Source organism: Panthera pardus, unplaced genomic scaffold (assembly GCF_024362965.1).
Source record: "Panthera pardus isolate Hobbes unplaced genomic scaffold, ASM2436296v1 HiC_scaffold_7, whole genome shotgun sequence".
Classification (NCBI taxonomy): domain Eukaryota; kingdom Metazoa; phylum Chordata; class Mammalia; order Carnivora; family Felidae; genus Panthera; species Panthera pardus.
Window position 1 is genome coordinate 40872071 of NW_026527002.1, and position 15563 is coordinate 40887633.

The 15563-nt window shown below is 38.0% G+C and overlaps 1 protein-coding gene across 5 annotated transcripts in view; it reads left to right on the plus strand.

The window, feature by feature from the left end:
* Positions 1–15563, plus strand: part of ESRP1 (epithelial splicing regulatory protein 1) — a 64603-nt gene that overhangs the window by 24566 nt on the left and 24474 nt on the right. For 4 of the 5 annotated variants that reach the window (XM_019453488.2, XM_019453490.2, XM_019453491.2 and 1 more), the window contains exons 11-13: positions 1462–1680; positions 3907–4105; positions 8198–8366. In XM_019453488.2, coding sequence (XP_019309033.1) covers positions 1462–1680; positions 3907–4105; positions 8198–8366 — 587 coding nt within the window. The remainder of the gene's footprint in view (positions 1–1461; positions 1681–3906; positions 4106–8197; positions 8367–15563) is intronic. The other variant, XM_019453489.2, reaches the window with a different exon arrangement.

The following is a 15563-nucleotide window of genomic DNA, read 5'->3' on the forward strand; positions in this document are numbered from 1 at the left end:
CTCTGCACTGTCATCTTCTCATTACTCATACAAGTAATCATTTCATTCAATAACTATTTGCTCACCTCCTATTTGGCAGTTATTGGAAGGTGCCTGACCATGTCCTGTCCTGAGTTTGTCTACAACTATATTTATTTTCATGTTCATCCTGTAATGTTTGTTACATTATTTGTATAATTTCTTTTTATTTTTTTTTCTTTTTAAATCTTGCTGTCTCTTTAAAGTTTATTTGGCTGTGTTTGTATTTATGTCACCTCTTACTTAGATAGCAACCAGACAGGGTGTGAGTGAGAAAATCAGAACAATTTTTTGGGGGGGGTTTTGATTCTATATTTCCAGTTTATAGGATGATGAAGGCTACCGTAGTAAGTTCAGAAAACCTAGGGATGTCACACATTGTTGCACAAGGACCTTCTAGTATTATAAACAAGTAGGCATGTTCTAAACTAAAACAAAAGTAGACCAGAACCTTACAATAAGGTTTTGCCTGGCAGTAATCCTTTCTCCTAAATATACCTGACCTCTCATTCATTGTCAAGATAGCTGAATTCCATGACTTTAAAAGATAGTCAAGGGGCACCTGAGTGGCTCAGTCAGTTGAGCATCTGACTTTGGCTCAGGTCATGATCTCGCAGTTCATGAGTTCAAGTCCTGCATCGGGCTCACTGCTGTCCATGCAGAGCCTGCTTCAGATCCTCTGTCCACCTCTCTCCTTCCCCACCCCCGCTTGCTCTCACTCGCATGCACTCTCTCTCAAAAATAAACATCAAAAAAAAAAAAAAAAAGATAGTCAAGATGTTCTGTCTTGCTACTATCACAAATTCACATGACAACTGATTATTTTGATGGTCACCAAATGATTTTTTTTCTTTCATTTTTACATTACCAGTTATTCTGTTTTGGGCTTTATACATTATTATAAATGTGGCGTTATATAATCCAGAGTCATTGTTTGACCTGTGGTTCCTTTATTATGTCATTCTCTTGCTTGAGTTTGGAGGTAGAATGTGGTAACAATATTAAGGGAAACACTGTGCCTGGTGAAATGAAATCTAATAGATTGCTACAAATGTCCACATTTAGCAATATGTCTGGTTTTTATAAAAGCAGCATACTCTCAGGATATGTGTCCTGAGACAGTGATGTACTTGTCCAGTAGACAAGTCCTTAATCTAAGCGTGTTGTGTGTGGCACATGCCTCAGCAGACATCTGACAAAAGTAGGGATCATGCTTTCCCAGCTGAAAAGCATGGATCCCTTTCTCCATAAGTGCTTCTCAAGCTTTAATATGCTTATGAATTACCTGGGGATCTTGTTAAAATGCAGGTTCATATTTATGAGGTCTGGGTTGGAGCTGAGGAGACACATTTCTAACAGACTCCACAGCGCTGCTGGTGCTGGTTTGCAGACCATGTTGGAAGAGTAAGGCTCTAAATCACTTCTCTTTTGCTTTGAGTATAGGTGCTGAATCGATTCTCTTCGGCCCCTCTTATTCCACTTCCAACCCCTCCCATTATTCCAGTACTACCTCAGCAATTTGTGCCCCCTACAAATGTTAGAGACTGTATACGCCTTCGAGGTCTTCCCTATGCGGCTACAATTGAGGACATCCTGGACTTTCTGGGGGAGTTTTCCACAGATATTCGAACTCATGGGGTTCACATGGTATTGAATCACCAGGTAAGAAAGTTACTTATCGAACGCTGACTTGCTTATTTTTATGATCAAAGGCTCTCTTCCAGTAAAAAAAAAAAAAAGAAAAAGAAAAAAATGTACAAATGTTCATCAGCTGTGTAGTAAGTCTTTAAGGAAAGATTTAACTGTAAATGGAGGAGGTCTTTAAAATGGACTCCAGAAAGAATGCTATCATTAGCCTGGTAATTTAAATTCAGCTCTGATTCCATCATTATTTATATCGGTCAAATTATTTGCCTCAGGAAGGAGACAAATACATTATTAGTCTAATACAACATTTTTCTGAGCTCTGCTGTTGTAGTGTGAAAGCGATTATAGACTGTATATAAACCAATGAGCATGTCTGTGCATCAGAGTATTTTATATTTATAGACTGTTTAGAAATGGCTTATTTTATATGTATGACCTCAAATGACATTTAGTAAAATGCGAAGTTAGTAAGGATTTGTATATGTACCACCTGGAACAGTATGTGATCATAACAGGTGCTCAAATGTATTAATGAATTGTGGAGAAGTCTCCATCAAAGTGGAACCAAATTCTAACTGTATACAAGTATACTTATGAGTATATTAGCAGTAGTTCCTGGCTTGGTGTCCTTTGATTTTTGGTTAAATAAAATTAGTCCTATTTGTTGCTGAATAATTTACCAGCATTGTGTGCTATTATAAGCAGGACAAAATTTCTAAAAACCCCTAAGCCAAGTAATTCTAATTAAAATTTTGGAACTCTCTATTAAAAGCAAAGTTGAATTTTTGAAAATGTTTTCTTAGTATTATGGTTTAAATCTAGATTTGTATTGGAAGTTCCAACATTTTTCTAAATTGCTAGTCTCTGGCTTTCTCTTCTCATGTGGAGATTTGGTCATATTCATAACCATAATCCTGTCCCACTGGAAAGTACATCCCTCTGGGGATGAGGAATCAGAAAACATCCTGAGCCTCTGGCTTGGGTTTCCACACCAGCACATGCTCATTCTTACTCGTATGTCAATATTAAGCTATGCAACTTTTTATCTTACACACCCTCAGCATGCTTCACTGGGGGGAGTCGTTTTAAATAAAACCTCCCCACAATTCAGCATCACCAGGGGATTATTTTGTTTCTCTTTGAGCACCATTTCTAATAACCTAGGAGCTATTATAATTCTTTGATTAACCACAGTAGACCTATTTGTCTCTTATTGACCCACATGACCTATTATGATTGCACTTGGGAGAAATGCTTCTTTAATGATGGACAAGCTTTTAGCTGCCTCAAAGATGTTAGGTTTCCATCTTGGACTGGGTTTCCATGGTATCCCTAATTTCCCTGGTATGGTAACTCTTATGGTAACTTGCATGGTTATAATTTGCACCACATAGTCCCTTAGAGATTTTTAAAGAAATCCATAAAAAAGGAATCTTAAAAACTGATTGTGTCTCTTTCTCCCCCACAAAATGTCCACGTTAAATAAAGCCAAGGTGTTCTGGTTCTGTGAAACAGAAATCTAGTGTGGTTTTAAACAGGATTTTTAGCAAGCTATTAGTAATAGAGGAAGTATCTATAAACACCTGTCTGACCAAGGTTTAAGATGGAGGTGCCAGGGAAGAGATGAAAGAAGGGCTCCCACGCAAGACTTTTAGTACAGCTTTCACCAACCCCCACGGTGCTTTGCATCTCCCGTTTCCTTATCCCCCTTCTCTATTCCTAAGCCCACATCACAACCTAGGCTTCAGGGAGAAGGGAAAGGGATGTTGCAGGTCAATGATAGACAACTGAGAGCCAAAAGAGAACACTGGTTTAGTCAGCTTCTTGTAGGAGGATACATAAAGCTCTTATACTGGTTCTATTCCTAGCTTTTCTCAATCAAATAAGATTTAATGAGGTTTTTCAGAAATGCAAAACCCAATATACGATCCTATACTTTGAAACCACAGTTACAAGGAGACCCTTTCAAAACCCTGTAAATCTGATACTAACTAATAGGAATGAGAAAGGATCACTTTTAGCTACAAGCCCTCAAAACTGTTTCCAAGGTTTTATGGGCCATTCTGGTGATTAGGTGATGAAATGCGAATCAGATTTCAGTAGACAACACTTGTCACCCAGATTTTGTGGCTAAAACGTCTGTACTATGGGTGATTGTCACTTTGCATGTTTTGTAAGCAACCATTTCCTTGTTAAAGGAGACAGTCTCCTTTTGTTTTTATTCTTCCCCCACACGCTCAGGGCCGCCCATCAGGAGATGCCTTTATCCAGATGAAGTCTGCGGACAGAGCATTTATGGCTGCACAGAAGTGTCATAAAAAAACCATGAAGGACAGATATGTTGAAGTCTTTCAGTGTTCAGCTGAGGAGATGAACTTTGTGTTAATGGGGGGCACTTTAAATCGAAATGGCTTATCCCCACCGCCATGTAAGTTACCATGTAAGTTTTTCTTGGGTCTTGGCGCTATTCTACGCTATATGCTGGTAGGTGCTTAAGCTGCTTTCATAACTTTCTGTGCCCCTGGTTCTTTCTAAGGCAGGTGAGATGGTTACATAAGGCTTTCCCATCTGAAATCGGTAGTATCTGGTAATCATTTAAGACCTTGGTTGTGGACACCCATAATTAGAGATGCTACGAATACCTCCTTTCAAATTATATTCTTGCTTTTCCAGTGATAAGCACTTGATTTCTGAAGCTTAGTGTGCTCAAGATAAGCACTGACTCTGAGAGGCAACCTGGCTATGTAGATATTTTAATACGCATTTAAAGGTAAAATAAATATGGCTGGATCCTTTTTCTTTTCCTTCTGCTTTTTTTTTTTTTTTTTTTTTTTTTTTTAGAAGGGTGATTGATGCCCATTTTGCATTTTTAATTTTTTGAGCATTAAGTATGTCTTTGGAAAGGACAACCTGGGGAGCATTTCTCTTGCTTTCCAGGATATCTGTAATGAGTAAGTTAGTAAAAACAAAAACAAAAACAAAAACAAAAAAAAAAACATATATATATATATGTATATATACACACACACACATATATATATATATATATATACACATAAATGCGTAAATAAATTAGCCAAAGTTTCCATTGGATCGCAGGATCAGTGCTTAATTTCAAGCCATGCTCTTGCTCATTGGCACCTGGGTGCAAGCCATCTGGAATCCTGTTTGAGAGGAATAAGCCCTTTAGTCTGGAAACCATGTTCTGGATAGTGAGGGACATTTGGGGATCTTATGTTAAAACTTGAATCTTTTTGACACAGTTTTCACTTTTGAATAAGACATACCTTGTTAGGAGTCATACTGGGTATGTTCAAAGAATGTAGCACTTGGAATGTAGTTCAAAGATGACTGAGAAAGCAAACTGGATTATGTGCTTGATCCCAATAAAATGAGGAGTGTTAGGACATCGCTTTCTAATAAAGAGTATCTTTACCAATGAAACTATTTGATAAAGTATTTTTCATAGAAGATTTGGTGGGGCTTAATCCTTTTTTTCCCCCTTGGACTTCCTAAATGCTAATAATATTCCATTTACCTGCTGCTTGCTGTTGGTGAATAGGAGTTGATGACTAATGGCTATCAAGTTTTGAAAACTTATGATTGGGTTTAAGCAGTATCTTAAAGTAATCTTAGTCCTATGTATCCTGTCCATAAACCACTGATAATATCAGTAACTTTCAATTTCCTTTAGTGATAATGTTATCAAACATTGTGAGATAAGGGAATTTCTTCGTGGTGTATAACCCAAGTTATTCTGCTGTGGTTATTCTGCTTTTACTTCTCTCTTCCTAGTGGAAAACTGGTCAATACAGACTTTCTTCTTAAGACTTCATTTTTCCCCCTTTCCTCCTACAAGTCCTAAAATAATAGAAAAAAATTTAAATTTTTTTTGTAAAAATGGATTTCCATGTATTTTAATATTCTTCAAAAATTTTAACCCAAATTAACTACTTACAAGTGGAAGACATACTCATTTAAAAAATAAAAATAAAAACTAAAAGAATTCTAATCAATACATTGTAATATTATGCCTGTTCTACTGGAGTTTTTTTTCCCTGCCAACTCTAGGTGATTTCCTATTTTTACAGCAACCAAAAAACTTAGGGAAATTGCATATATTTTTTATCTACTCTCAATGACTAAAGAAGTTAAAATAGTGATTGGAAATTCCCCACTGAGGAGTTTCTTGTTCAATGTGGAAAGAAATGCTGCTACAGTCTCAGTGGTTTAAAGTTTAAAACATTAATTTGTTCATTGAAATTTTAACTTTTGCAAAAAGTTGAACATTGGAAGGTGAATTCCACTTTTCTAATCTATGAATGTATACATCTGATTTTCTCTTAGGGGTATAAGAATAGCTCTTTTCAATTGAGGAAAATCCAAATCCGGGCAGCCTAATCTGTTTTGTTATCAAAAATTTCTACCTTTCTTTATATTGTCACATAATGAATTACTTGATAGTTCAAAAGCAAGATATAGGCATAAGCTTTATAATTTTCTGTATGACTTAGTGCCTCAATTTGTTCTGTTTGCCCTTTTGTGGAGTCTTGAAGGCCAGGAATCATAATTTTAAAATTTATGTACATTAAGGACCAAACATGCATCACAGTTTTTGTTGAATTATGAAGGAGATACCTAAAAGTTGAATAGGAGATCGATATGTTGGTCTTTGGTTTATGTACCCCCACTCAGACTCTTACTCATCACCATACACGTGTAGAAACTTTTAAGAAAAGCATAAGACAATAGAGATTTTCCTGTGAAAAGGTATCCCTTGGGCCTCTGTTATTTACAAACTATATTAGATAGTTCCTGGTGTAGAAATTAAAGTCAGGAATTCCAAATTCAGGCCACCCCTCAGTTATCTCTTCTGTCGGGTGCAGATGGCCTGGATAGTTATATTCATCCCGCTTGATAAAGCCACTGTCTAGTAATGAGTCTGATTTAAAAGGGTTATGGGGCCTGGAAGATGTTGAATAACTGGAAGTTAATAGAATTTCATCCTTTTCTATTTTCTGTTTAAACTGAGCTTTTTATCAGCTGATGCTTGGAAGCCTTGAACATATATTTCTTGAGAGTTATTTTTCAGGTTACATGTGGTCTTTTGTTCTTTTTTTTAATTATTATTTTTTTATATTAAATATGATTTATTGTCAAATTGGTTTCCATACAACACCCAGTGCTCATCCCAACAGGTGTCCTCCTCAATGCCCGTCACCCACTTTCCCCTCTCCCCACTTAATTATTATTTTAGAGAGAGCATGCGTGAACAGAGGAGAGGGACAGAGGGGGAGAGTGAGTGAGTGAGTGAGAGAGAGAGAGAGAGAGAGAGAGAGAGAGAGAGAATCTTAAGTAGACTCCTTACTCAGCACAGACCCTGATGTGGGGCTCCATCCCAGGACCCTGGGATCATGACCTGACCCAAAATCAAGAGTCAGATGCTCAACCAGCTGAGCCACCCAGGCACCTCTGTTGTCTGTTTTTTAAAAACAGGTCCAAAAAGTTAGATAGCTTCAAATCCCACCTTCTGGGTTTTGTTTAGGTGGAAATAATGCAGTTAATCTATTCTTAGATCCATTCACTCTGGTGTCCTCTATGCTTGGGCATAATGCATGGAACTGGTTAAGTTGTTTTTATCATAACAATTTGCATCTCATGCTTACTACAGAGTAGTTAATAAGATGAAAGAACAGCATAGCTCTCAAAAGGGCAACAACAACCCAGCTTTTAATTTGAAGTTATGCTAGATGTGAGTCCTGTGTTTGTTTCCTCAAAGGGTTAGTTTGTAGTAACTGGCACTCAAGAGTAGAAAATAAAAATCGGGTGCCTGGGTGACTCAGTCGGTTAAGCATCTGACTTGGGCTCAGGTCATGATCTCGTGGTTTGTGGGTTCAAGCCCCATATCGGCTTCTGTGCTGACAGCTCAGAGCCTGGAGCCTGCTTCGGATTCTGTGTCTCCCTCTCTATCTGCCCCTCTCCTGCTCGCTTGCTTTCTTGCTTTCTTGCTTTCTTTCTTTCTTTCTCTCTTTCTCTCTCTCTCTCTCTCTCTCTCTCTCTCTTTCAAAAATAGACAAACATTTAAAAAAAATCACGTCATGAAATCGTTGAAAAGACGTAAAAGTTCACTTGCTAATTGGTTTCTCCCAATTTCCAGGTATTCGGGTTTTGAGATTATTTTTAGGTGTTATCTGTGTAATCAAAAGGAAGTTATTTGGACATTTTAATCAAATTTTGTATGAAGGATCAGGTTTCAACGATTGATGAGTTGAAGATTCACCAAAAAATTACCAACCTTAAAAATGTTTTTACAGATTTGTAGAAGATTACACATTCGAGAAAGTTCACGTTGTTATAAAGAATTCAGAAAATATTAAATCTATGCAATAATAAAAAAAGCTGCTTGGGATAACAAAGAGCTAGTCTCTTCAAAATGTATGGATGTGTGGAACGCTGACCTTATGGCTTTAGTGTTAGCACATGTGTCAGTTGTGACAAATAGGTCTTAAAGTCTCTCTCTTTGCTTATTTAGGCCTGTCTCCTCCCTCCTACACATTTCCAGCTCCTGCAGCGGTTATTCCTACCGAAGCTGCCATTTATCAGCCCTCTGTGCTTTTGAATCCACGAGCACTACAGCCCTCCACGGCATACTATCCGGCGGGCACCCAGCTCTTCATGAACTACACTGCGTACTACCCCAGGTGAGGCTCGGGTGGAAGTGGAAGCAAAGGACAGAAACAAAGGACTCCTTTGATGGCCAGTGCCTGGTTCACAAAAGAATATTGTCTGCCATTGAAGGTTAGGATGGCGGGCAGCAGCCTCTGTCCTATCTCTCTGACCACAGAGGTTGTTTCGAGACCAAAATAAGTTTATTTTTTCACCACGTATTGACAGCAGGATCTTTTAGGTTACTCACGGAGACAAATTTCCTTTGTTTCCTGCTCCTGTCTTAGGACCATAAGTAAGTAGCACTGTAAGTATCGCAACAGCGTGGCAATATCATGTAACTGGATTTTAAAACAGGAAAATCCATAAGAACAATTATATTTTTTAATTAGCATCAATTCATATGTCGGCCCATAATAAATAAAAACTTTTAAATTTTACAGAACTTGTATTTTGTTCGCCCCACCCCCACCCCAAACCAGTACTAACAAGTCCAAGATGAGATTCGTCAGTACTTTTCTTGGAATCAACATATTTTTAATCCAGTTCATTCTTTTGAGTTCTGTTCAATTTCTGGAAGGCAGGAGGTATAATGGAGAGAAAGCTGTTGGTCTGGAAGTTAGGAGACCTGAGATTTAGTCTCAGCTCTTACTCTAACTGGGGCAAGTCACTTAAGTTTTCTGGTTCTTAAAATATGATAAGATTGACCAAATTTTTGAAGTCCCTTTCACGTCTGATTGCTTGTGAATCTAACTTGGATGTATAATGACATCTCAAAATTTTGTTAAATTTTCTTTTCAAAAAAACTGTTTAGCCAGTAACCGGTTCACGTTATTAGAATAAAATTTTACTTTGGTGCAAGCAATATTGCTCAAAAATTTTTAACTTATCCCAGGCCTTATTTTCCCTTCCCAAGCTATTTGACTGCATGTTTTGAGTACGTCCACCAATATGTAAGTGAAGTTTTTTGATAAGTGATCTGGAAGTTACCTATCCGATCCCCATAGTTGCCATGTCACATTGTAGTTTTCTTCCTTCTCCATCTAGTTTTTGAGAATGGAGCAGAAACTGTAGAATCTCTAGCGGTGAAGCTTGTAACCACAGTTCATTACATTTGTTACTTAATTAGGCATTTTAAAAATATTCACTAATGTTATTATACATGTTCTTTTCTTTCTTTTTTTTAAGAGAGCACATGAACAGGGGAGAGGGGCAGAGGGGGATTGAGAGAGAGAGAGAGAGAGAGAGAGAGAAGGAGAAATAGAGGCTTAAGGAGAACCATGCTCAGTTCAGATCCCAACATGGGGCTCCATCCCATAACCCCAGGGTCATGACCTGAGCCAAAAATCAAGAGTCAGACGTTCACCCGACTGAGCCACCCAGGTGCCCCACAGCTATTCTTTATTCTAGTGGGGAAGAATAGGGAGGAAGCAATAATAGTTAGTTGGCCATCTTTTGAAGTTTTGAAGAAGCTCAGAAGAATGAATGATTGTTCATGGTTGAGTACTGTGTCAGGTGCCCAGCCGAGTCCCAGTCTGTCACCTTCTCTGGACCCTGTGACAATCACTTGGGTAGTAGTGGGTTCTGGTTATAAGAAGATCTTTGTCTACACCATCAGAATGTCAGGAGTGAAAAAGCATTGTTCCTTTGGGTGCTATTTCTCAACTCTAGAATACATTTGCAGAGTATTTGATTCCACTGTTGACTTGTAAGCTGGATCCTATGAAAAGAAGGAATCCCTTAGAAATAGCTAGCTATCGTGGTAAGATGGGAACTTAAGTCTTGAATGGAAACCTCAAAGGCAGAAGGAACTGACATTTATGGCTTGATAGCTCCTGTAATTTCATGCCCTTGCCTGTAGGTTAATTTTTTTCTAGTAGTTTTAAAGTTGGTAAGGTCCTCTTGTTAAGTCTAAGAGTATAGAAATATAGTGAGTACAAGTAGACTCCCATTTTATAAACCTCTAAGTCCAGAAGCAATCACTCTTATTGGTTTGAGAATACACACATATGTTTGCATTTCTAAATAGTGTGGCATACTTAACATGTACTGCTCATTTGTTCCTTTTTTATTTTTGGGAGAGAGAGTGGGGAAGGGGAGCAGAAGGAGAGAGAGCCTGATTGGGGGGCTTGATCCCACAACCCTGGGATCATGACCTGAGCTAACATCAAGAGACAGTACAGTCAACCGACTGAGCAACTCAGGCACCTGTTTCTTTCCTTTTTTTTTTTTTAAACCTGCCATTATGTCCTTTACATTTTCCCTAAGCAATATTTATATATTTACCTCATTCTTATAACTTCCGCATGATGTCACAAGGGTGAAAATACATGAGAATTTAACAATTCCTTTATTTTTAGACCTCTAATTTAAAAAAATTTTTCTCAGGGCACCTCGGTGGCTCAATCAGTTGAGCATCTGACTTTGACTCAGGTCATGATCTCACAGTTCGTGAGTTCACACCCCATATTGGGCTCGCTGCTATCAGCATAGATCCTGCTTCAGATCCTCTGTCCCCCTTCCTCGCTGCCCTTCACTGCTTGTACTCTCTCTCAAAAAAAAAAAAAAAAAAAAAATTTAAAAAAAAATTAAAAAAAATTTGTTCTCTATTAAAGTTTGTATTGATCTTTAAGTACATCTATTTCTGTAGGACAATTTCACAGAAATGAAATTTTTAATCAAAGATCATGTGTATTAAATTTAATACTTTCAAATAACCCCTAATATATTTCATTATTTTAATTGACATTTCCCTAATTGTAATGAAATTGCCCACATAAACAAGGTGTTGAAACATGGGAATGTCCTCTTATTTATACTGCAAAATCTAGAACAATTTTTAAAAATGAATTCCAAAAAACTATAAAATAGTTCACAGTTTTGGAATAATACCACTAAACTCTAATCTGACATGACTATTAAGCATTTGAGGTTATTGAAAAATTGCTGCGTAAGCTTTCATGTATATTTTGACCGTATTCCCTGATAAATGGAGGAAGTCTTAAGAGAGCACCTGTGAGGCTAAAAAAGGATATTAATTAGAAGTGTTGGAGTTTGTGTCTCTTTTTAAAGATTTTTAAATTCCCTACTTTTTTATAAAATATGTCAGTTTGACTTGAAATTAATTTAATGTGTTCATTACTTTAAGAGTTTAAGATGCCAAGTATTTTGCAGAATTTTTAAAGCATGTCCCTCAAAAAGAAGTGATTGGTTTTAACTGTTTAAGATTTTATTATTTTTATTTTTATTTTATTTTGACTATTCTCTGCCCCTGACATGGGCCTCGAACCTATGACCATGAGAACAAGAGTTGCATGCTCTACTGACTGAGCCACCCAGGCACTCTGGTTTTAACTGTTTTTGACTTTCAATTTAACTGAGCAAACTATTACTTAGTACCTCTGTGTGATATCTGTTGGGAACATAACAAAACCTGGACTCTTTCTGGTATAGAGCAGCTGATGGAGTATGTATGTAACCCTGTGCAAAGTCAGTGCTGTCAGTGGTCTCCTTCAGCTCGAGAGCATTTGTCTTTATTTTGTCTCTAACTTGCTCTCTTTAAAAATTTGAAGATAAACTCTCCAGTGGCTACTGCTCTGAGATATGGCATCTTTTATCATAAGGATTTGGGTTTCTTGAGCAACAATTTAAGGAGAAAACATGAATTGTTTGTTTGTTTATTTAATGTTTATTTTTGAGAGAGAGTGTGAGCGTGCCCACGCTTGAGCTGGGGAGGGGCCGAGAAAGAGGGAGACACAGGATCCGAGGTGGGCTTTGTGCTGACAGCATACACAAACTCAAACTCACGAACCTCGAGATCATGACCTGAGCTGAAGTCGGACATTTAACCAAATGAGCCATCCAGAGGCCCCATGAAACACTTAATACTAAATAAGTTTTTGGCAGTTTAAATGTGTGGCTGTGACAATAACATCATGAAGAGTAAGTGAAATAAAAGCATATGTGGTTTTTATTTTCTGTTTATGGACATTCTTTCTCCTCCTTTTTTTTAAGTTTGTTTATTTTGAGAGAGAGAATGTGAGCGAGCACACGGGAGGACAGAGAGAGGGGAGAGAGAGAATCCCAAGCAGGCTCCACACTGTCAGTGCAGAGCCCCACGCCTGGTTCGATCTCATGAACCAAACAGTGAGATCATGACTTGAGCTGAGATCAAGAGTCCAACACTTAACCTACTGAGCCACCCAGGCACCCCCAATTCCCCTCTTTTTGGAAGACAGTTCCAGTTCCTTAGTATCCTAGAGCTTAGCCAAGGGTACAAAGAAGTTAGAAAGGCCAATATGTTCGCGCCCACCCTGTTTACCACTCACAACTCTGTTAGATCACACCTTTTCCTCTCCAGTTACATGAAGTCCCACCTTTTATTCTGATCTTTCAGTTTTCTAGGAAAAGCATATTCTCCTTTGCATCAAAGCTGTAGCACCGGTGAAAAATCTGCTTTTTAACTCAATGCCATCTAATTTAAGAAAAGCCAGATTAACATAAATGTCTTTGTATGCATCACCTCACCTTTTGTAGGACACTAAAAAAGTAACATATTCCTTGGACCAAGAAAGAGGACAAGGGATATTTTATTTTATTCATGAGTGTGCTTCATTTGCATGCCCATGTGAAAGATTGGGGGTGGTAGAGATTATTTCTTTCCTGGGATAACCATTTGTTATACAATCAGCTTATTTCTACCTAAGCAATGTAGATTTAGTAATATTGAGGCATTCTGCACTGTTTGCTTTGTTGTACAGCATTATTGTATTCTATTCTGGAATTCTTTGCATTTGAACCGAAAAAAAAAAAAAAATACCAAGCCTCTGGGAGATGCCTATATTTCATATTTTCAAACTTAGCTTTTGAGAGAAGTATAATTTAATTCACATGCAATTGTAATAAATAGTAGGGAGAGATCTCCTATACACCCTACCTAGTTTCTCCCAGTAGTAACATTTACCTTCTAGTCTTTAAGAAGAGCCCAGGTGTAATAATCAGAGTATGGGCAACTGCCACACAAAATTCATAAACAGTGCTGAAAATTAACCTTGAGATTATTGATTTCAGATGAAAAAGTCAAGTCAGATCAAAAATTTCCTACATGAAAATTGACTCCAGACTTCACCCTTGCTGGAATTCAAAGAGTCACTTCCGAATACATGGTCTTTGTAACACTGTGGTGTTGATGAATGTTGTTACAAAGGTTGTGCAATAATTTTGGCAAGGGAATATTTCCTAGGTTAATGTGTTGTAACTCATCAGAGGGGAGAATATTTCATGAATCTTTTCACTTAACCTATTTCTCTAACAGACTACATAATGCTTTGATTTCTCTTTTCCAGAGAAATCTGGCAAGTCTTCAAATTAAGACTATTGTCACACTATGACTACCTTGATTTTGAATGTCCTCTGATGACATTAATTTGTGTTACCAATGTTTAGTAGTTTGTAATTAGTAAATGAGGAAGGGTATTATGAGGCTTGTTTTCAACAGAGTTGTGTATTATGAGTGTTCTGATGTGGTAGGCATCCTGGCCCCAATATTTTCTTTCTTTTTTTTTCTTTTAATTTTTTTTTAATGTTTATATTTATTTTTGAGACAGAGACAGAGCATGAGCAGGGGAGGGGCAGAGAGAGAGACACACAGAGTCCGAAGCAGGCTCCAGGCTCCAGGCTCCAGGCTCCAGGCTCCAAGCTGTCAGCACAGAGCTCGACGCAGGGCTCAAACCCACAAACCGCGAGACCATGACCTGAGCTGAAGTCGGACACTCAACCGACTGAGCCACCCAGGCGCCCCAGCCCCCAGTATTTTCATATATCTTTCCCTGTTCTGCAAGAATTTTTGTAAGGCTTACTCAAATACATTGAGTATTACAAAATTAGATATAAATTCGAATCTGGGAAAATAAAGGGTAGAAAAGAAATGTTTGGGTAGTCTTGACAATAGACTCTTAGGCTATTGATATGGGAATAACAATCTTGAACTCTGAGCAGGTAGTCAGATGAAAGGAAACCTATATTCAAAACTCCTAACTTCAAAGGAAAGGAAGTCATAACTTCTCAGAGAAATATAGGTTTTCTCTACATTGGGTTTGAAAAAGGTTTTAACTGAACAGAGAAGACATGGAGTACTGCAGTAGAGGGAATCTTCAACAGCTTTATAATATACTTATTCATGTGTTTCATTAAGCAGTTTCTTAACACTGTCTCAGTGCAGCTTGTCCCAGCAAGTGGTCATAAATAATGTCTTTACTTCTTGTGTTCTTTTTCCCTTCATTTCCTCTGCCTCCCCTCATTCTTTTTGGGGTTGCACCCAGCTCAAGTGCAGTCTCTCCCTCTTTTTTTTTTCTTTTAATATTATTTATTTTGAGGGGGGTAGAGAGAATGCCAAGCAGGCTCCACCCTGTCAAAGTAGAGTCCAACGCAGGGCTTGATCCCACAAACTGAGGTCATGACCTGAGGCAAAAGCAAGAGTTGGACGCTTAACTGAGCCACTCAGATGCCCCTCAAGTGCAACCTTCTTATGTGCCTACGGTACAATCTTTCCAACCACAGGACCTTTGAGTTCAGTGTTACCTTTTTAGTCCTATCAGTTTTTTTTAACCTTTGTGGCTTCTGAGTAGAAGTTACATTGTGGACCTCCTATACGCATGAGACATTGATAAACACTTGCACTTGAGAATCTGAAACCTCACTAATGGTATAATGGCAGCAAGAACCCAAAACAGTAACGATTGAACGTAAAGATTAAGATGAGTTACTAGTATAATCTGCTTTTGAGGGGTAGCTCTTGTTTATGGTTTGTTTTAACGTTTATTCGTTTTTGAGAGAGACAGAGTGTGAGTGGGGGAGGGGCAGAGAGAGGGGGACACAGAATCTCAAACAGGCTCCAGGCACTGAGCTGCCAGTACAGAGCCCGACGTGGGCTCAAACTCACAGGCCACGAGATCATGACGTGAGCTGAAGTCGGACACTCAACCGACTGAGCCACCCAGGCGTCCGTCTCCTTTATGTTCTTAATTGGAGTGGTTAGAAAATTTCCTGCTTGAATTTCTTGTCTTTTTCTAAATTACTACCATAAACCAAATGCACATAATTTCTATGTTCTCCTTATTCTGTTGTGGCAGAGAAATCCATACATATTTTGAAGCTATTCTTATGTTGAAATTTGTTTCTCTTATCTTTCATGTTTTTTAATCTACACAGAATCTGATAAAAGACTTAGAATT